The 23,314-nt window shown below is 42.7% G+C and overlaps 1 protein-coding gene across 1 annotated transcript in view; it reads right to left on the bottom strand.

The window, feature by feature from the left end:
* PLXNC1 (plexin C1) overlaps window positions 1–23,314 on the bottom strand; it is a 226,955-nt gene that overhangs the window by 64,616 nt on the left and 139,025 nt on the right. The window contains exons 18-21 of the mRNA XM_069095172.1: window positions 14,304–14,342; window positions 13,968–14,092; window positions 9,367–9,565; window positions 3,801–3,947 (exon numbers count right to left, since the gene is read on the bottom strand). Of these exons, the coding sequence (XP_068951273.1) occupies window positions 3,801–3,947; window positions 9,367–9,565; window positions 13,968–14,092; window positions 14,304–14,342 (510 nt within the window). The remainder of the gene's footprint in view (window positions 1–3,800; window positions 3,948–9,366; window positions 9,566–13,967; window positions 14,093–14,303; window positions 14,343–23,314) is intronic.

The following is a 23,314-nucleotide window of genomic DNA, read 5'->3' as shown; positions in this document are numbered from 1 at the left end:
GTCTCTCTGTTTCTGTATGTCTGTCCTCTGTCTCTTTGTGTTTTTGTCTGTCTGTCTCTCTGTCTCCATTTCTGTGCTCTGTCTCTGACTGCGTGTTGTGTATGACTGTCTCTGTCTTCTGTTTGTCTGTTTCTCTCTTTGACTCCATCTCTGTCCTCTGCCTCTCTCTGTGTTTCTGTGCATGGGTCCTCTCTCTGTCTTGGTCTCTCTCCAGTTATGATCCAGGACCAGGCCAGCTTGTCAGCACAATGACCCGTGGAGAAGCCGGGGCAAGCGTCCTGAAGCTGTAGCCAACAGCAACCTTGAGGATCCTAATCTTAGAGGTGTGAAGCCTCGGTGTCACTGTCACATGGGCTGCTTCCTCTCTCCCTCCCTGGCAGTCCTGATTCTGGCTTCTTATTTTAACTGTGTCCTGCCGTCCCAGCTCTGCCGTTTCAGGTTGCTAATATGACTTCCTCTTGCTTCTGTTAATTCTTTTCCCTCCCTTCCTTGAGATAATTTCTTTCTTGGCTAGGTCTAGATGCAACATCAGCCTCTACCAGCCCCTGACATTTTCAGACAACCACAGGAGGTTTTGAAAACCAGAGCCTTCAGATCACAGATTCAGAGCTGCTGGAGGGGTTGGGTGGAGCCCTCAGGGGCCAGCACATTGAAATCCCTCCTTTTACAGGTGAGGAAACTGAGGCTGGGGGAAGCTAAGACATCTGAGACAGCTAAGAATGTTCAGGATGATGAAGGAGAGAAAGGAAACAAGACAGATAGTGTGTGAAGAATTTACTCTAAAGGAAATGTAATACTCAGTAGTTCTCTGGACCTTCTGCTAATCTCACACAGTCACAGAAAACCTGACCAAGTCATGGGACTTTTCAACAACTTCCAACATAACCATCTACCACGAAAAACAGCCTGGTCCATTGCCAGTAAAATGCACTCAAAAGAGAAAGTAATTTTAAAAGCTAGGGCTCATGTAATAAATGAGAAGCCTGTCTCTTTTCCAGCTCACAAATCTCCATTTTCTCTACAGCCAAATTCCTCTTTGAAGGGAAGGATTCTTGTGGATTTTTGAAATGGTCATTATCTATTAGCCTTCCTCCCCAGGGCCTATAAGGAAATAAGAAGAGTCTTCATGAATTTCTCCAACATCAAATAACTCATGAGCCGAGTGTGAACAAATCAAAAGCACATGACCTTAATTGGCCGTGAAATAAACAATATTTTAAAATGAAAGGGAAAAAAATCTGCTGTGATGTAAAACATTAAAAAAAAAAAACAACCCAGCTTCAAACCTCAAAAATACCCTTCTTAACCAACAAGTAACACTCTCTGCCCTTCCCTTCCCCCCACCTTGATTCTTCTCCTTTTCACACCTTCCTTCTTCTGGTCTGATGTTGATAAAACCAAAATATTGCTGGATTCCCCCAACCTATTTTTACTTCCAAATCATTTTTCTTTGGGGAATTCTTAGGGGCTTGGAACTAAATCAGCCCAGAGTCAGGTAAATAAATGTAAGACTTCCTACGTTTTCATCTGAATGTTAAACAACATTCTACAACAGTGGGTGCAACCAGGCATGGGTACAAGGAATCCTCGGGAGATGCTCTTCAGGGGAGCCTTGTGGGGAAAGGGAGAGAAGGCTGGCCTTGGAGTCAGGGCAAACCTTTGGGAAAGCTGGCCTTTAACACTTACAAGCTATGCTGTGTGACCTTGGGAGTCAAGTCACTGAAAACTATGTGCATCTTCAAAAAAGGGTAAATGCTCACCAGTCTACATAGCTCTCAGGGTTGCTGTGAGTCTCCACTGATTTTGAACTGTCCCTGGTGCCCAGCCCTCCAATGTCATCTTCCATCCACCCCATAAGTAGCTTGTCTGAGCCTATTGATACACAGGTTGTCTATCCCATTAGAATGTAAACTTCTTGAGGGCAGGGTCTGTTTTTGCCTTTCTTTGTGTCTCCAATGCTTAGTACACACCCTGGCAACATAACTTGCATCAAGTGATTGATTCTCCAGAAGAGAAAAGAGCCTTGTTTTTCTAGGCCCCAAAGGGCAGAACTAGAAATCATGGGTGGAAACTGCAGCTCCATAGAAAGAGAAAATTCCTAAAAGTCAGTGTTATTCAAAAGTGGAATGGATTCCATGATGAGGGAGCCAGTTTCCTACTTTACCAGGGGTCTCCAAGGGCAGACCAGACAACCAACTCTGATTCCCATTAGACTGTGTGAACTCTGAGATGCCCTCCAGCTCAGACATTCTGTGTGTACTGGACTATGAGTAGGGAAGACCTGTATTCAAATCCTCCCTCAGCCTCAAGTTATATGACCCAGGAGAAGTCAAACAACCTCTCTGTGCCTCAGGACAGGCACCTGTAACCTAAAGAGGGTCAGACTCAATGGCCTCTAAGGCCCCCTCCAGCTTCTTCCAAGATCCCAGGATTCATTTACAGATGTTCCAGGAATCAAGCCCTACCACTAAAAGTCACTCTATTATGCACATTTATCGATTCCACCTGGGGTTATGTTAGAATGAAATCAGCCCTCGGAGGGAGACTGTAGAGCAGGGTTACTTTAGGGGAAGATAACACAAAAGCATCTGCTCTGTCACCGTGGGTCAGCAGAGAGTCCTCCTTCTAGGAAGGGCCAGTCCCATGTGGCAGTCATGACTGATCACCATAACAGCAGACATGGGGAATTTCATCTACCACAGACAGAAAGCATAACCAAAACACGGTCCAAGCCAACATGGTGCCTTCTCCAATTAACGGGTGCATTCGTCCAAAACACCGTCGTCATGCTTGCTGTCCCAGCAAAGCCACAAGAGGATCAGACACACGAATGAGCAATGCCAAAACCTCACTGTCATTTCTCAGTTCTTCCCCTTCACCCCTCCCCCCAGCTCAAGAAGTTGGGAAAGAGGCCCAGAGCCACTGCATGGATGTACATCTTGCAGCTGGAGGCACCCATAATTCCCTGCCCCCATCCCCCCAAGATACCGTCATCTCTTCCTCCAATCTGTCTTCACGATAAAGGGGAGAGAATTCTTAAATGAACTTGGAACAAGTACCAGGCTTGGCTCCCTCTGAGATTCTGATCATTCCCCCCCATGTTACCACGCGCTCTCTCCGTGGGAAGGGCCACACGGAGGGGGGAGTCCTCCCCCTCCTCCTCCTCCATGTGAAATCCCCCAAACAGCCAGCCTAGCCGACGCCGCTCATTATTTACGGAATTACTCCAAAAATAGTGATGAAATCACGGTATATTAAGTGTACGACACCAAACATTTGTAACTAATCCAAGGAAATAAAGTACGTGTGGTGTGTGGCACAGGAAATTCAAGCTGAATTAATCTCGTGTTATCTTTCTAAAATAAGCCCCCTGTTCCGATTCAGCTGCGGTGCATCTTCACACATTGTCTCCCTGAGAAGAACGGTTTGAGAAATCCTGATTGCAATTACAAGGACTGAATAGGGAACTCTTTGCAGCTCCTCTGACAACACACAGAGCCATAAGCCATCCTGATATTAAAATCTTTGGAAATTGATGATTGCCCCAGGCGTCATTAAGATGCTCTCTCCTCCCCCCTTGCGCCCAAGTAATTAAAATCTATTATTTGAACATGGCGTTAATATTTTATCAACTATTGTTTTTAATTAACGAAATAGATGAGTCCTCTCACAGCAGGAATGACATCCTTTCATTCTGATATGGCTTTCCCTTTCCCCCTTCCTTATCGGGTCCCCCTTCCTCCACCCGTTTACTGGTAAACACTTAGGCATTTGGAAGGAAAGAGTGATAGCAAACATACCACGGTGCTGAATTTGGGCACTTGCCACAGGAGCCAATCCTCATTAAGGGTGTAGAGGGCTTTGGAAGTTATGACATCCACAGGACCTTTGTTTATTTTCTGGTTTAGAGTTGTCACAAGCAAATAGAAGGGCTCTCCAACAGTCTCCTTGGAAAGGAATGGCACAAAAGAAGACAGGGTTAGTTTTCAGTGGGATCCAGTATGTGCTCAAGGGGCAAAGTTAATGGCAGCCTGAAGGAGGGAAATGAAACAATGATTCCCAATGACATATAAGAGCATCCCTACCCCCCAACACTGATGGAGGGAAGACATTTGGTTTCATACCTAAATCATGAGATTGTGGGATCCTAGATCTAGAGCTTGAAAAGACCCTCACAGGTCAATAAATCGAAGACCCTCATTTTACGGATGGGGAAACTGAAGTATCATAGATAACACACTTCTATGCATATGTATTTATACTGCATATACACATACACAAAACATTTATGTATGCATATACATGTACAAATATTGATATTTACACATGCATGAACATCTACACCATGACATATTTCTACATCTGGCTTTTTTATGTAAAACATTTCCATATTAGTAATTTCGTACAAAAAGAATCAAATAAAAGGAAAAAATTAAAAAGAGAAAAATCACATGCTTCAGTCTGTATTCAATCAATGTCAGTTCTTTCTCTGGAGGCAGATAGTAGGATTATTCTTTTAGAATTGTTTTGGATCATTGTATTGCTGAGAACAGCGAAGTCATTCACAGGTCAACGTTCTCCTGGTTCTGCTCACTTCACCCTGCACCAATTCATGTAAGTCTTTCCAGGTTTTTCTGAAATCTTCTTGCTTGTCATTTCTTATGGCACAATAATATCCCATTACAATCACATACCACAGCTTGTTTAGCCATCCCCCAACTGCTGGGCCTCCTTTTGATTTCGAGTTCTTAGTCACCACAAAAAGAGCTGCTGTGGATATTTTTTGTACAAATAGGTCCTTTTCCCTTTCTCTGAATGTCTTTGGGATACTGACCTAGAAGCATTGCTGGGTCAAAGAGTACTACATCTCTATTTGTGTGCACATGCCTTCCTACTTCTGAGCACAATATACTTATGGCATATTTTATGTGTATATACACACATATATTTCATGGGTGCAAACATAAATAGTAGACGAGAAAGAAGGCAGGATGGTGCTTTGACAAGAGTGAGTAAAGTTGAGAGGTGGGCTGGAATGTTCTATTGATGGAATACTCAATCCTCAAAATGTCTAAGCAGCCAGCACGGTGGGCAGGTGCCCCCTCTCCTCCCCACCCCAATGCACATTTTTGTGACGACGTGGACAAGAGGATGTGCAGGCATATATGAGTTTCCATATCTACCCCTATAAGGAGGATGGACCCACATTGACAAGATCACAGGTCCCCTTGAATATTTTAAATATATCTTAGAGCTATGTGGATGAAGTTTCAAAGCATAATGGAGGATAGAAGGCTATCCTTGGAATTACAGCAAGACCTGGGTTCAAGTCTTGCCTCAGAGACTCACTAGCTGTGTGGCCTTAGACAAGTCACTTAAGCTCTATCTGCCTTAATCCACTGGCGAAGGAATTGACAAACCACCCCAGTATCTTTGCCAGGAAAAAACCATATAAAGGGTCATTAAGTCAGACATGGCTGAATAACCCGGGGCAAATCACTCTCTAGGTCTTTCAGTCACAGAAAAGTTGGAGATATGTATTGGTAGGGGGAATTTTATCAAAGGGAGTTCTTTGTACCAATATAATTACAACTCTGGACAAAAAAATGGAGAGCTAAGAGCCACATTTTGGGGATAAGATATCTAGTAATAATATACATTATAGAGTTTTATAGTTTAGAAGGCACTTTCCACAAAACAATCCTATAAGGTGATTGTATTATTCCCTTTTTATACACGAGGAAAGTAAGGTTTAGAGACTTATGCTGGGTCACACAACTAATGAATGGAAGAGCCAGAATTTGATCCCAAGGATCCAAGCCTCATCCCGTGACACCATACTAGCACCCTGCATCTATTTGTCAAACAGTTAGCGTCCAACAGCAATAAATGGGTCTAGGTTTTTATTCTCAGCTTAGCTGAGAATAAAGAATCCCAAAGAATCTCAAAGCTGGAAGGGACTTGAGAGGACATCTAGTCCAACCCTCTCATTTTACAGATTTGGAAACTGAGGGCCTGAGAGGTTAAGTGACTTGATGAAAGACATACAGCAAGTAAGTGTCAGAGCCGGGAAGCTCATCTGAATCCAAATGTAATGTTCATACAACTGTACCACCCAACAGATGGCCAGCTGTCTTTCCTTGAAAGCTTGGGACACCCTCCCTCCCCTGGTAACCCATTCTGCTATGGGAGAATTCTAATTGTGAGGAAATTATTCCTTCCATTAATTCTAAGTCAGCCTCTGTGTAATTCCATTATTGCTTCTAGTCCTCCTGTCTTGGGCCAGCCAGAATAAGTTGGATTTTTTCCATGTGTTAGCACTTCAAAGGCTTGAAGACAACTATCAATACTGTCCTTCCCAAGTCTTCTCTTTTTCAAATTAAAGATTCCAAGTTTTTTCAACCAACAATATGAAGAGGAGGCTACATCAGGATCCAAAAGTTGCTTTCTTTTGGACATTCTCCAATTTAGTCAATGTCCTTCTGAAAACTGTTACCCAGAACTAAAAATATAATACTGCAGATGTAACCTGACTCAGGAAGAACATGAAGGGACTGTGACCTCGTCCTGTGTACTATGCAACGTCTGATCACATTAGCTTTCTTGGTTGCTAGATTACATCATTGATTAGGTTGTGCTTGTGGTCTACTAATACACTCAGATCTTCTTCAAACAAGATGCTAACTACCTATAAAGGGTATACTTACTTAACTGTCCATATTAGGGTTTTTCTTTGGACAAAATCCCATTCTGATGGCTTACCATGATGTAAAAGTGATCCACAATGAGCTTCCGATAAGCTGGAAAGGCTTAAAAAATGGCCTGGTAGTAGTCTGCCATTGAGGACTAACTGAAGTAATTTTGGGAAATACCCACTTCCATTGCAAATTATTGATCCTTGAAGGCTTACAGACTATTTGTACCTCAAGATAGTAGTAGTGTGTAAAAAAAAAAAAAAACTTAAACACTAAATAACATAACATTTAACCTTGGGAATAAGAATAAACCAAAACTAATTTACCACTTTGCCAGGCACAGTAAACACCATCTCTTATCTGCATGACTAATGAAAGCAGCCTTCAATTAAATAAATCATTTCTAATCTCATCTCCCAGCATATGTGTCTTCCAAGATATCTCCCTTATTAGCTCCAGACATGGAATACTTATTCCTAGCTCTATACCTTTGTCCATGCTATGCCCCCTCTGTCTTCTCAGTCAAGGAGAATCCAATTGTCTAGCCAGGGAGTCAAAGCGTGGTATCTCTTTCTGTTTCTTTTAAGGGTTCCAGTTTCAGTTTGAGAATTTCTTGGGGAAATGAGAGGGTGAGTGACTTGCTTAAGAAATAATTTTGATGACTCAATTATTGAGAATAGTTAAAATTCCAGAAAGTTTGTTTTTGTGTGCCCAGTAGAGTTTAAGCTCCTTGAGGGCAGGAAATGTTCTGGTTTTGCCTTTGGTGGGGGTGAAAAATAAGCATTTATGTAGTATTTACTGTGTTCCAGCCACTGTGTTAAGTACTTTTACAAATATTATCTTACTTGATCCTGATGAAAACCCTCCAAGGTAAGTATTAGTATTATTTCCATTTTACATTTGAGGAAACTGAGGCAAGCAGAGGTTAAATGACACATAACACATGCTTAATAAATGCTCTGAGTTGAATTTAACAAGTTGCTAGGGCAATGGGTCTCCAAGTCTTTTGTCTCAGGACTCCTTTATACCCATATATTACTGAGGGAACCTCCCCCTCCCCTGCCGCCACAAAAAAGCTTTTGTTTATGGGAGTTATATCTATTTTTTTTTTATCATATTAGGAATTAAAATCTCTTGATATTACAAAAAGAGCTTTGACCCCACAGACTCTGTGAAAGGGAATTAGGGACCTAGGGGGTCTTTGAGAACAGTGACTCTAGGGCAACTCTCTAAGGCTACAAATTGAAAAGGAAGGGCCCATCTATATTAATATATTTTCTCAGTGGGAGCTCCTAATGTCAATTAAATCATACGTCTAATCCAAAGAAATTAAACTGAATTAAAGGTAGCCCAAAGGGCCATGGATGGACAGTGGGCATGAGTGGGACAAAACACATTGCCAAATTTGACCATATACCTGAATTCATACAAAAGATATTATTGATCAGAAAAGGAGAAGGTCGATCATGTAGTGAGGATGAGAAGTAACAGCTGGAGGTTGGATAGCCCAACGTTTGCACTGGGACCCATGAAATATTAAACAATCTCCAATAAGAACTCAAGTACTTCAGGTAAATAAAGAAGGGTTAACAGAAAGACAAGGGTGAGTAGCATGCAAGAGGAAAAGTTTTGAATGTCCTTATTGATGAGATGATTATAGTGCAGGGATGAAGGTATCAGGACTCCAACTAGATTTTTAAGTATCAGATAAATAGGGGGGAAAGGCTGATTTAATTAGCCTTTCTACCCAGGTATTGCTTGGGGGCAAGACGGATGGGTAGGAAAACATCATATGTCTTCTTTCAAGACAGCATTAAACATTAAAGTAAGCACAGCTGTGCCTGCTGCCCTCTATTTAGACCCACATCTCAGTCTTTCACTTAAACACTATTGTTGAAAATTAGTGGCATAGCAATACATCCTGCTCAAGGTTCAATTACGTTCTAGGACTGGCTATAAATACACAGTTTTTCTTCTTGAAATGAGTGTAGAATGAAATTAAAGAAGAAGAACTTTGCTGTAACAGAAATATCACTTTCAATTTCTTTATTTGATTTTATTTATTTTGACCAAAGACAAAACACAGGGAAAGCGTGACTGAATTAAGTGGACAGTTGGAAGTGACAAATGGTTTGAGAAGTCCAATTTCATTCTATCTATATGTCCATACAGCAACTCAAACTAGGCAAATGAGGGTCCTTAGGGGACCTGCTTTAATGACCAGTTAGATATTATTTGTAATTAGCATAGCGATTGTTTTAATGTAAATGGTTCTCTCTCAAATGCCTCCAGCTATTTTTAAGTTCATTCTCTTTAATATTTTAGACACTCCCCCTCCTAGGCTGTACTTTTTAGGATGACTAGGAAACTGAAGGGACTTAATTAATTTTAATTGATAGAAGCAAGGTACATCTAAAAATGTCTTAATGTCTTTCTTCATAAAGAAACTACGTCTGGGGAAATGAATAATATTCACAAGATATTCGTTCTACGAGCTGCTTCTTTTTTTCCTCCCAGGCATCTCTCTACTCAGGATGAGGGCCAAGACAGAAAAGCTGTTGTTTTGACACTATGGAGTACTCAGGGTCTGTACTGCAAAAGGAGTCGATGTCTGCTAAAAATAAGCCCCGGTTGTCTTACCTCTGACACTGCAGAAAGATGATGCACTTACCCGGAGAAAGCCGGAGAGGCAAACAGACATCCAGTTTGTGAGGAGCTTTTCGACAACAGACTCGGTCCGTCGCAGCATCAGCTTGGGTTGCATGTTACTCGACTGTTCCATGAGGTCTCGGGTCAGGACCTCAAGGATGCTGGTCAGGTAGACAAGCTTGGTCTGGAGGGCGATGGTCAGGAATGAAGCAAACAAACACCTTGATGAGAAAGAACCGATGAGCAGTGAGCTGATGGGAGTGGATTGGGAGGCAAGCATGTCTAAGGGATGCATGCAATGTTGCTTCTGGATTTCTCACAAAAGCTTTGAGGGAGAACTCTGACCACCCTGCATGGCATGGACTGAGCAGAGGGGAGGGTCAGCTCTCACTCTGTCAGCATAGATGACAGACCTACCGATGGCTACTTAACCTAATGTTGCCAATGCCCTGAGGTAGATGACTGGAGATAGATTCTTTTCTTTTCTGCCCTCCCACCTTCAACTTTATATAATTCTGAGATTCCTTCAAGGCACAGGTCAGGAACCGAGGACCTTCCCCTACTAGAGGCATTTTTTGATTCGGCTCCCCACAATTACTTTGTATTCATTCTGAATATACTTAGTATACAGAGGAAGCCATGATGTAGTAGATAGAAAGTCCACTTTGAAGTCAGGGTTCCTCGGGTTCGAGTCCCACTTTTGACTCACACTGTGTGACCTCTGGGTAAATTTCTCAGACAAATCTCTCAAAATTTAGTTAATGAGAAGATGCTGAGTGGCACAGGCAGAGGGAGTTTCCTAGATGAATGAAATCACAGGTCCTGTCCCTATATTGAGGTCTTTATATGCCCAGTGACTAATACAGAATGTGGCACACAGTAGGTGCTCAATAAAGGCTGAGAACTAAACTGAGAAAATCAATGGATTCCTTTCTACTCTAGGGCTTTATTATGATGGGGAGGTGACCTGGGGTTGTTTGTTGTTTAGTTATTTCAGTGGTGTCTGACTCTCTGTGACCTCATCTAGGGTTTTCTTGGCAGAGATACTGGAGTGCTTTGCCATTTCCTCCTCCAGCTCATTTTACAGATGAGGAAACTAAGGCCAACAGGTTTAAGTGACTTGCCCAGAGTCACAAAGCTAGGAAGTATCTGAGGCCAGATTTGAACTCAAGAAGATGAGTCTTCCTGACTCCAGGCATGGGGCTCTGTGCACTATGGTGCCACCTAGCTGCCCCAGGTTCTGTTAGTAGGTCACAAATTCTGATAGTTTATACAAAGACATCAAGGATTGACCTGACCCTGAATCAGATGAAGGCTTATCTGTGATATGGGATGCAGAATGATATTTTTATTTTTGACCATGGCAAAGGTGATAAGATTCTGGACTTGGAGTCAGGAAGACCTGAGTTTGAATCCTGCCTCAGACACATACTAGCTGTGAGATCCTAGGCAAGTTGACCTCTCTCAGCCTCAGTTTCCATATCTGTAAAAAGGGGATGATAATTAATAATACCTACTGCCAAAACTTGTCATAAGAAACAAATGAGGTAATATATGTGAATGCTGTGCAAACTTTTAAACGCTCTATAAATGGTAGCTACTGTTATTATTTACTAAGTTTTAAAGGGATGACAAGACATCAGTGGAGAGAGCACTTAAACTGGTGAAATCAATCCAATCTAATCCAGCGAAATTCAGAGGAAGCTAGGCAGTGCCACAGCACTGTGCCTTAAGTCAGAAAAACCTGAGTTCAAATATACTCTCAGCTACTTCCTAGCTGTGTGATGCTGGGCAAGTCACTTAACTGCTATCTGCCTTAGTTTCCTCAACTGTAATTGAGAGATGATAATAGCACCTACCTTGTAGGGTTGTTGGGAGGAATAAAAGAGAGAATATTTGTAAAGTGCTTAGAACAGTGCCTGGCATACAGCAGGTGATATATAAATGCTTATTGTGTCCTTTCTTCCTTTCCCCATCCTATAAGTATTTATTAAGCACCTACCATAACAGGTGCCAAGGATACAAAGACAAAACAGTCCCCTACCCTCGAGGAGTTTACAAAGACACAAAGTACTCAAGTGATACTTGATAAAAAATAATTTTGAAAAAATTTTTTGTGAGTCTGAACCTGACACAAATATGAGCATTTCCATATATAAAGAACAGAAAGAGACGGCTGTGAAACCATGAATCTTGATCATATACACCTTTTTAAAAAAATGTATTATCAATTCAGTAATGCTGGTCTACTTATCTGAACTACCTTCTTTTCTGGGCATTTTGAAATGCTTCACTGACATGTTTATCACTCTTTTTTCTTTCTGCATCACTCTCACTCTCCAATTCTCCCCAATGATTTTTTTTTAAAGAAAATCCTCCCTTGTAACCATGAGCATAACCAACTAAACAAATCCACACAACGACCATCTATGTAATCATTGGAGGAGGGAGAAATGACGAAGAATTCAGTGGCTTAGAGAAGCTTCCTGTACAGGCTGAGCTCTGAATGCAGCGGCAGAGGTGAGGACAGAGGGCATTTCAGGCATAAGGAAGTGCTGATGCAAAGACATGTGGGTGGAACATGGGTGTGCCGAGTTCAGGGCAAGGGGGCCAGTGTGACTCAAAATCAAATTCTATAAGCAGAGAATAATGTGTAATAAATCACTCGAGCTTGACCCAACACCAGGTAAAACAAATACTCTTTAAATACAATGTTGTGTAAAACAATATTCTGTCTATGAAATCACGGATCCTTGAATGCACTGATGTCTATTAAAATGATGATGACAAGTTCAAGACTACAGATGATTTGAGGAAAAAGAAAGGGGAAGGCTGGTCGTGGACTGAATCAGAAGTTATACAGACACAGGTCAAGTGTGAGGCTGGTATTTTAAGAAGGTCAGTTAACCAAAAGGAAATCTCCCAGGCATCGGGAGAGGGGGGAATTTCTTTGGAGGCCTTGTGGGGAGACGCAGATAAGAGTCATATAGGGATGAGAAGGAGTGAAAAAAGAAAAAATCTCCACCCTCATTTCATCACACATCCATCTATTTATAAGTCATGAAACTCTTGAAAAAAAATTAGAAAATATTACTTCTGCTTTCTGAAGGAAGGCTCATGTCTTTTTGTGGGGTTGTAATGGTGTGCTTGGAAATATAAGTGCTGTGATGATGATGATGATGATGATGATGGGCATTTATTTACATAATGTTCTAGGGTGTGAAAACCAATCTACAAGGGCTATCTCATTTGAATTTCACAACAATAGAGGGGCAGGTGTTATTAAATAGTTGAGGAAACTGAGGCAGACAGAGGTTAAATGACTTGTCACACAGTTGCCTGGGGCTGGATTTGAACTTGGGACCTCCTGACGCCAGGTTCAGTACTCCACCCACTAAATGGCTTAGCTGCCGAGATGGAGTTAGATCTCAAGGTTACATGGTACTTTGTGCCTTATGATTAACTTCATTGGTTTTGGGGATTCCTCAGTCAACGTGGGATGGCACCTTCTTTGCATCTCATATTCTTTGAGAGCTGCCTGGGGGCATGAGGGCACCAGTGACTTCCCTAGGGTGACAAAGAGAGTCTGTGTCCAAACCTTTCACTAATTTCTGACTTTGATGTCTCAGAAATGGATTCTCAAAGACTAGGACAGTAGAGCTCAGTTAATAAGCACTAAAAACAAACCCCTCTTATCCTAAAGACACTCATCTTCTGAAAGGGGAGACATGTTCACATGTACAATACACAGATAAGGCAAATTCAACACGCAAATAGGGTCCCCTTGGTGTAGAGACAAGGCGGAAACACTAGCTACAGGGGGACGAAAGGCCTCCCAAGGATAGTGGGTGACAGCAAGCTGGTCACGGAAGGGAACCAGCACTTTCCAGAGGCAGAGCTGGCGAGGGAGGGCGTCCCAGGCTTGGCAGCTGGCTGGTGGGACGGCTCAACGGTGGAGTGTGAGGTTACTCTGACTGACCCATAGACTGAACAGATGGGAATAAGTCAGGATTGATGAAGTTAGAGAGACACCCAGACACAGACTGTTGCCCAAGGAGCACCCCAGCTACATTTGGAAAGACTCATCCCTGAAGGAGTCACCCAATGCATGTGACTGCTTCAGCTACATAATTCTCAGTATCTTTAAGGCAGAGGGGATTTCTTTTTTAATTCCTTTTTGTGTCTGGGCCCCTTTGGTATCCTGGTGAAACCTATGGCCCCTTCTCAGAATGTTTTTAAAAAGACATTAAGTTAAAACAAAAGTTAGCAAGAGGAAATACGTAATTTCATTTTCCTATCCAAATTCATAGACCCCTTGAAATTTATGCCGGAGGAATCTGTGGGTTATAGATGAAGAATTCCTGCTCTAAGGCATGGAAGGAGTTACATCTCCACTGGTGACAGGACTATCCCTGGTGATGAAATCAGTGCTTTTGAAAGTTACCACAGTATACCGGGGGGGGGGGGGCACGGACACTGGATTCAAGTATCTTTCTGGGCCTCAGCTTCCCCATTTATAACATGAAGGGAACGAACCCAATGGCCACAAAGTTTCCTTTAAGCTCCAAATCTATGATCCTATGAAGTTTGGAGGCACACCAAGGTGGGCTGGCTCCTACATACCTGTCTTTCACAGAAAAGCTCTTCTGCTTTTCAAGAGTATGAATAACGGTAACAAGAAAACTTCTGTTGCAGATTAATGCATCTAAAGCAGTGAGGCTTTCATTCTTTTCTCCCGGGTCTCGGCTCTGAAACACACAAATTTATTTCTCTCTTTTTTGGAGGAATAAAGCTAAACAGGATATTCACGGTGGGATTAGCCAACCAGTGAATTGCTAATTTAATACTGACTTTATTATACTGAAAAAAAAGGCAACGAATCAACACCAATCTAATGATGATGATGATGATGACAGGGATGCCAGTCTCCTGGCTAAAAATGAAAACTTCAATACTTACGTGCATGTCTTCAGTGAAGATATGGGTGAAGCCACCTGACTGAGGAGAAGAAGATACTTATATTAATTCATGAGATGCAGAGGAAATGAAAACCCCATTTTATTATACCAAAGTCAATTTTAATAAAGGAATGACACTATTTGCTAATCTCGTGGGCCTAAGGGCTTATATTTGCTGTAAACCCTTACAATGCATAATAAATAATGATTCAGGATTCAGGGGACACAATTGAATATTCCAATTGGAACAAGAACCACTTCATTATTCTCGTTTATTCATTCATTTTTTAATTTATTTTTTGAAGGAGATGAGATAACTCCAATCTATAGCTATGGACACCGAGAGTTGAGATCATACAGATAAAAGATATTACTTATCACTGCTAATAGCTCACATTTACATATTGATTCATCTACATCATCTCCTTATAACCAAAAATCAGAGTTCAGATCCCCACCCCAGGCAATGTTCATTTTGTGCACTTGTAGTTAATGACAGTCATTCTCAGTGTTCAAAAGTAGATTTTAACAACTGTGAGGTTGTGAACCCCAAATGAATCCCCCCAAAGTTTGTCTTCTAGAGGAAAAGTAATTTTATTTTTAATTTAATAATTTACTTTTTCCCAATTACATATAAAAGCATCTTTTTTTTTAACATTTGAGTTATAAATTCTCTCTGTCTCTTCCTCTTTCCCTCTCTCCCTCTCTTTCCCTCTCTCTCCCTCTTTACCTTCTGTCCTTTCTCCCTTCTTTCCTGCCTCTCTCTCTCTCCTCTCTCTCTCTCTCTGTCTCCTTCCCTCCCTCCCTCCTCTTGATTCTATGATCTTCACCAACAGCCAAAAAAGGCAGAGTTTGACAATTTTTTTTCTGAATTGAGGTATGATTTCATAGAGTAGGTATCAGGGGTCCCTGGTGAGCAACAACTTCTACCCACACAGATCAGTGTTTTCTCCTTGACTTTAGTCTTAGAGATTTGCCTCTAAGAGATTGTGCCCTGCCCAAAGTCAAACAGCTAGAATCTGTCCAAGGAGGGACTTCAGGTCTGGGCTCCCTCACTATCCACCACATCATCACTTATTCCAAAATAAATTATTTTACTCCTTAAATAAAAACAAATGGGGGAGTTTATCTTTGATCCTACATGAGAAATAGCATAATTCAGCAGAAAGGACGCCAGCTTGGAAGGCAAAGGACCCTAGGTTAAGATCCCAGCTCTCATACTCATTATTACTGACCACCTGTGGGACCTTGTGCAAGGCCCCATCACCTCAGGCTTCCATTTCTTCATCTGTAAAATGAGAGGAGTTGGGGCAGCTATGTGGTCCAGGTGATGGAGTCAAGAAGACTCACCTCCCAGAGTTCAGATCTGGCCTCAGGCACTTACTAGCTGTGTGACCCTGGCCGAGTCACTTAACCCTGTTTGCCTCAGATTTCTCAGCTGGAGAAGGAAATGGCAAACCACTCCTGTATCTCTGCCAAGAAAACCCCAAATGGAGTCATGAAGAGTCAAACATGACTGAAACACGTGAACAACAACATAGCTTGCTTTGCACACATTTTTGGTATGTTGCTTCTCCCATTAGACTGTAAGCTCCTTAAAGGAAGAGACTGTCTTTTGCTTCTTTTTTATGCCCTATGATCTTATCACAGTGTCTGGCATATAGCAGGCACTTAATAAATGTTTACTGAAATGAATACAACCTGAGGAGTTCTGTAAGCTCTGAATCTATCACCCTGAGACAATTAATTATGAAATGTGTTTTCTTTGGAAAATGAATCAAAACCCAACTGATATTAAAAAAAATGATCAGAAAAGGAACAAGTAGGAGATATGTGGGATAGGACAGCCTTTCTGAGCCTGAAAACATCACCTCAGAAGTCTAGTAGTCTTTCCCTTTAATTAGGATGAAAAGTCTGGATTCTTTCCAGTGTGATTGGAAGTCAAGCTCTCCCAGTGCCATTTTTGGTTATGTGGTCCTAAGTCAGAAGGCACCAGGAGGTTTGCAGAAGTACTCAGAATGCTCAGGGCACCATCTCCCATATTTCTAGGCAGAAAAATGAAGCTCGGGTTGCATTTTCTAGTTCCCATTACTATTTTATCTGCTGAAGTGACTTTATGCAGCTGGGGAGTAAAAGCAGATTTGGGGCTTCAAAGAAGGAAGTCCAAATGTGAATTTTGAACTTCCCATGTGCCAATGTTCCTGACCCCAGCTCTGACCCAAATCACATTTCAGTCTCCAATTTTCAATAGAACAAACAAAAGGAAATATAATTAAAAAAACACAACTGAAAAAGAAGACTGGTGGGTTAGGCAAAGAGAGACTTGGTTTACTGGCCCCCCCCAGGATGGGAATTCTCAAGACTAGCATGGGGTGGGTGATAACAGGAGTAAGCAAGTAATGGACTGTGGACTTCCCTGAGGCTTCTGACCATTTGAGAAAGGGCCTCCTTACTGAGGGGACTCTCAGGACACTCTCACAAACCTGACTGTTGTTGTTACTGAGCTGTTTCAGTCATGCCCAACTTTTCATGGTCCCATTTGGGGTTTTCTTGGCAAAGATATGAGTGGTTTGCCATTTCCTTCTCCAGTTCATTTTATAGATGAGGAAACTGAGGCAAACAAGGTGAAGTGACTTGCCCACAATCAACCAGCAAGAAAGTATCTAAGGCCAGATTTGAACTCATCACTCAATCCATTGTGCCACAATGAATGAGAATTTGACCAATTATGAATGTTGATATTTTCTTTTGTCTTCCCAAGATCTGACTCCCTCATTCCCCTTGCTCTAGAAACTCTAATGGCTCTAGACCATGGTTCTGGATCATGGAGGGGGCCTGAGAAGCAATCTAGTCCAAGCCCTTCATAGAACTTGCTCAGGGCAGCTAGGTGGTGCAGTGGACAGAGCACCAGCCCTGTAGTAAGGAGGACCTGAGTTCCAATGCAGCCTCAGAAACTTACTAGCTGTGTGACCCTGGGCAAGTCACTTAACTCCCATTGCCTCAACAACAAAAGAAAAAAATATGCCTTGCTCCTCATTGCCCCTTCCAGGCACTTCCTCTACCACCATCATTTTCTCCTTTGAGGTTCATCCAATCCATATTTATCACTCCATCAATATTCTGGTAGCTGTATTCTGTAGACCACTAGCTCACTGTCTTTCCTCCCACAATGAATTTACCTGGTTCAACATCTCTCTCCTCCTCAATACCTACACTAAGGATGCCAGCATATATACTGATATTTCTTCAAACACTCTCTACCTTTCCAGTTCCTCAATTTACTCATTTCCTGTGATCTATTTCTCCACTCCACCCCAGCTATGCAGAGATCTATTTGTCCAGACTCCAAAGCTAGTGCCTAGGAGTCGTGTTCCGATCTGACTTGATCTCGCCACCACCGAAGACATGCTCCACATCCATGGTCATGACCCCTGTAATTCCTTTATCTGATTGTAGTCTATTGTAAGACATTCCATAATGATCTTTCATTCCCTCTGTCTTATGACCCCTAACTCTTCCTTCATCTGCACCATGATTTCCAATCTTAGTTCTTCCCAGGCCATCAACACTATACTGGTTAGCTCTCTTTTCTTCTGAATCTCGAGTCCTTGGCGAACCAGTGCAGCCCTACCTTATTTGCTATAATGGAGCCCCTTGCCATTTTAAAATGCTGCTGGTCATCTTGGCCTTGCCAAGCTCTGATCTTGGATTAATCTCATCATCATCCTCTGACTTTGCTTCTATTAATATGCATCTAAACAGAACTGGAGAGAATCATGAAACTATGCTGATTGGGTCTGCTCAAAATTTATACTCAATTGGGTTCTCACTGCAACAAGGCAATGCTTTTATACCCCCCAAATCCATTCAATAAAGGTTAAACCCCCACCTTTCATCTGCTCTCAGACTTCCTATGGCTCCCCTACTCTCCCCACCCTTTTAGCTGAAAATCTTGCTGAATAAAAAAAAAAAATAAGGTCATTCTTTGGTTCCCTCTTCTTTCCTGATCTTCCTCTCATATTACTCAGATCCCTTCCCCCACAATCGCCTCTTTCCCCCATCTCATATGAAGAGGCTGCCTTTCCTCTTGCCAAGCCAACCCTTCTCCATGCCCCAGTGATCTCATCCCGTTTGTCTTCTCCAGTAGGTTGTTCCTTCTATTACTTGGACTTTCACTTTAATCTCTCTTTCTACTGGATGCTTCCTGGGGGCTTACAAACATGTCTCCTCCATTCTTAAAACAACCACACCAATGGCAACAACAACTCACTTGATCCACCCATCCCCACATGCAATATGTTATCCTAGATTTCCCTTCCCCTTTTTTTTTTGGGGGGGGGGGGCTTGACAAAGTCTTCTATAATCACTGCCTTTTCTTCCTTTCCATCCACTCTCTTCTCAACTCCCCAAAGTCTGCCTTCAGACATCATTCAACCATCACTGCTCTCTCTAAAGCTACTAACAATCTCATAATTGTGAAACGTATGGTCTTTCTCAATCCTTATCCTTCTTGGCCCCTCTGCAGTCTCGAAAGGGGTCATCTCCAGTCATCTTGTCACTGGGTCCAGATGGCTCCAGAGGAGAAACTGAAGCTGGCGACCTTGCACATTTGTCCTTCACTCAAATGCAATTCACTTGCAAGTCATGGCATCACTTTCCTGATGTCATGGTCCTCTTCAAGAACAGACAACCAACAACCTGTGAGTATCATGAGCTGCCCCACTGGGAACCCACCTGGCCAGTTCCAGTTGGCCAACACAGCTCCTCCCTTCTTCTCTCCTCCTTACTTGGTCCACATAGAGTACAATATCCTTACCTGCAGTGTTCTGCCCAACAGAATGTAAATATTTGATCACTGAAACCTTGCTAGATATCTTGGGGTTTATGGGTTAGACTTTTTAAGGACCATGCCTTAAATGAAAGTACTCAGGCTCTCCTTGATTGGCCAACAATAGGTCCCAGCCCAAGCTCTACCTGGTCATTGTTTGGGCCTAGAAGGCTCAGAATAAATGTAAATGGCAGTCATTTCCATTTTGGCTTCCCTTCCCAGATTGACTTTTTTTTTTTTACTAGGTAGAAGAGGCCTTTCTGTGCCTCATTTCTTACCTAGCCTTAATCACTGGGTGTTGCCTCAGTCAAACTGAGACCTGGGAAAGACTTTGGCTTAAAAAGGTCTCAATCCTGGGTCTTCTCTCTCTACCTTTAACTTGATGATCTTGTCAGCAACATCATCATGGCTATGAAGCTGATTCCATAGATAATTTCTGCAGCCCTAACTAACCTCCCTCTTGATCCCCAATCTCACATTTCCGACTGCTTATTGGACAATTAGAACTGAATGTCCTATACACAGGCATCAGAAACTTGACCTGTACGAAACACAACTCACTATCTTTTCCCCCCAAGCCCTCCCTTATTCCTAATTTTTCCATCACAGTCAACAACACTACCATCCTCCCAGTTTCCCCATCTGCCACACAGGTCTCATCCTTGATGCCTCACTCACCCCTCCAAACCCAAGTTCTTCCATTTCTAATTTTGTACCATCTCTCTTATACATGCTCTTCTCTCCTCTGACATAGCTGCCACATTAGTGCTGACCATTATCACCTTACAAATGGACAAGTCTCTTGGTACTCTAGTTCACTCTTTGTTGTTGGCATTCAGTTGTGTCTGACTCTATGACCCCATTTGGGGTTTTCTTGGCAAAGATACTGGCCTGGTTTGCCATCTCCTTCTCCAGCTCTTTTTACAGAAGAGGAAACTGAGGCAAACAGGGTTAGGAGACTGGCCCAGGGTCACACACAAAGTGTCTGAGGTCAGATTTGAACTCTGGAGGTGAGTCTTCCTGACTCCAGATCTAAAGGTCTAGCCACTATGGCACCACCTACCTGTCCCATCCATCCTTTACACAGCTGCTGAAATAATCTTCCCAAAGTGCAGGTCTGACCAGTCATCCTCCAACTCAGTCAACTCCAGTGGCTCCCCACTGTTTCCAAGGATTCAATACCATATTCTCTGTCTAGCTTTGGAAGCCCCTTACATCCTGGTCTCTTCTTACCTTGCTAATCTTCTCACTCCTTACTTCTCTTCATGTACTCTGCAATCCAGTGACCCTGGCATCCTTCCTGTTTCTCAGACATAACACTGACCCCATGTCTTTACACCAGCTGTCCTGCATTCCAGGGACTCCCTCCTTTCTTATCTCTACCTCCTCACTTCCTTTATATTTCCATCCAAACGCCACCTTCTGCAAGAAGTCATTCCCAATACTCCTTACTGCTAGGGCTTTCTCACTGAGCTTACCTCCAATTTATCCTGCATATAGAACATATAAATCTTTAAGTAATAAATGTATGTAGTTTATTTGCATGTTGTCTCCCCCATTAAGGGGCACCTAAGTGGCAAAGTAGATAGAATGCTGGGCCAGGAGTCAGGAAGACTCATCTTGCTGGGTTCAAATCTGGCCTCAGACACTTACTAGTTGTGTGACCCTGGGAAAGTCACTTCACTCTGTCTCAGTTTTCTCATCTGTCAAATGAGCTGGGGAAGGAAATGGCAAATCATTCCAGTATCTTTTCCAAGAAAACCCCCCCAAAATGAAATCAAACACAACTGAACAAGAACTCCCCCACTAGACTGAGAACTCCCTGAGAGCAAGGGTTTTTTATTTTTATTTCTGACCTTTCTTTGTATCCCCAGGGGGTTAGCACAGTGCCTGGCATATAGTAGGTGATTAACGAATGCTACCTAACTTTACCGTGGAGTTTCTGTATTAGCTTTAGGATCAAACACAAAGCCTGTGGTTTAGAGGGTCTTTGAGGCCCTTCCTCATCAGGTCTAAGCCAACCTTATAAGGATTTTTTATTACTCCCTTTTACCCGCGCTTCATTGCCCTAGCCAAACTGTCCTGCTTGCTGTCCCTCACACACATCTGTGGCTGCCACCCATGCCAGGCATGCTCTCCTCCCTCATATGCCTTTAAGACTCAGTTCTGGGGTCAGTCTCTGATCACCTCAGGGGCTAGTCTAGACCCAAGGCTATTTCTACCACATCATGGAGCCTTCCTTTAGAGTGTTGGCTGCAGTTTGTTCCCTCCCTCTCTTCCCCTCTCCTCCATTCTTTCTTCCCCTTCTCTTATTTGTTTCTGTCTCTCATCTTCTTCTTTTTGTGTCTCTCTCCACCTCTCTCCTCTCCATGTCTCTCCCCTTCCCTCCTCCCTCTCCTTTCCTCTTTTTCTCTCTCTACCTCCCTCCTCTCCCTCCACCTCGCTCTTCATCTCTATCTCTCTCCCTCCCTCTACCCTCCTCCCCCTCCCTCCTCTCTGCTCTACATCTCCCCCTTCCCTCCTCCCCTCTCTCTTGCTGTGGCTTTCCTGATTTCCCCCCAACAAATTTATGCTGTTTCTTGGTGTTCTTCCTTAATGAGCTAGACTGGCTTCTATTTTTTCTGCTGTTCCCAGGGGGCTTCCAGGATTCTGCACTGCCCTCGGTTAAATCAGCTTGCTTTATTGCACCTCTTTCCGTTCTCCCTAATCACTGGTATGGTATATCCATCCCTGTGCCCTCTGAACTAATAAGCTTTTCTGCAGGTTAGATTGCCTTCACAGTCATTTCTTCATCTTCCTTTTAGGTGACTAAATTAGGGGAAACCTAGGCAAATATATTACTGGGGTCATGGAATCAGATCTAAAGCATTCTCATTAGCTGCCCAAATCAAAAGAGTTCCTAGGGAGGACAGGAAACTCTGTCATTCTATTGCTATTAAATTTTTAACAGGGGCCTCAGACATCTGAGAGATAGCGGTGAGGATGCAATCCCAGGAGAGGGCTTTCAGGCATTTTTTAATTCATTTGCATTTATTAAGCACCTAATATTTGCCATGAACCATGTTAGGCACTGAGAACACAAACAAATCCTCACTACTTCCTGCCTTCAAAGAGCTTACATTCTGGAGGGGGAAGAAAGAGAGAGGGCAGGGAGAGGGAGGGAGTAGCAGAAAGGATGAGGATGACAAGAGACAGGTCCATAAACCCAAGTCTTCCACTGCCTGATATCCTAGCCCAGACATGTCAAAAATATTCTCTGAGCCAGATTAAAAGGTAAGTGGGAGGCAGCTAGGTGGCTCAGTGAATAGAGCACCGTCCCTGGAGTCAGGAGGACCTGAGTTCAAATCTGGCCTCAGATACTTAACACAAAAACTAGCCGTGTGACCTTGGGCAAGTCAAACCCAATTGCCCTCCAAAAATAAGCAAAATAAAAAAAAGGTAACTGGGAAATATTTAACATAACAAATAAAAACATAACAAAACACAAATAATATATTTAAAATGTCTTTCCTTTCAAAGAGATTTCATTCTACTGGGGGAAATACTATGTCCATTTGCACAGAAAATGGCTGGGGGAGGTATCAAGATTTGCTTCCTGTTGGGGGTGTTACTTGAATTGAACCAAACAAAAAAATCCTGAGCAGGAGCAAAGGGCTGAAGGGTTACTGGCGTCCTTTTCCAGACAAGGATCCATACTAGAAAAACCTAATATGGGTGGTTTATGGAGGCAGCCCAGCCTCTGGAAGCTTGCCTCATATATCCTATTGCTCAAATCTAGAATTATGGTGAGGCCGAAAAGTGTTTACTGCACATGTCTGGGCTTCTGGCCAAGAGCGGCTTAGGAGCGTTTGACAAGCTCTTGTTTGGCACGGGCTGAGTGTAACAGCAGATGAAGGGAGGTTTCTGAGGAACAGCCTTGGGGGGCTCACATTCACCTTGACAGAGCACTGGACATGGAGTCAGCAGACTCACCTTCCTGAGTTCAAAACCAGCCTCAGACACTTACTAGCTGGGTGACCCTGGGCAAGTCACTTCGCCCTGTTAGCCTCGGTTTTCTCATCTGTAAAATGAGCTGGAAAAGGAAATAGCAAACCACTCCAGTATTTGTGCCAATAAAACTGCCCAAAAGGGGTCATGGAGAGTCAGACATGACTGAAACTACTAAATACCAACAAAAGTGCTTA

The sequence above is a fragment of the Petaurus breviceps genome, unplaced genomic scaffold (assembly GCF_028583685.1).
Source record: "Petaurus breviceps papuanus isolate PSGF00001 unplaced genomic scaffold, PetGlider_PUasm1.0 225, whole genome shotgun sequence".
Lineage (NCBI taxonomy): Eukaryota > Metazoa > Chordata > Mammalia > Diprotodontia > Petauridae > Petaurus > Petaurus breviceps.
The sequence above is the reverse complement of the archived record's forward strand: the minus strand, read 5'-3'. Positions and strand labels throughout refer to the sequence as shown.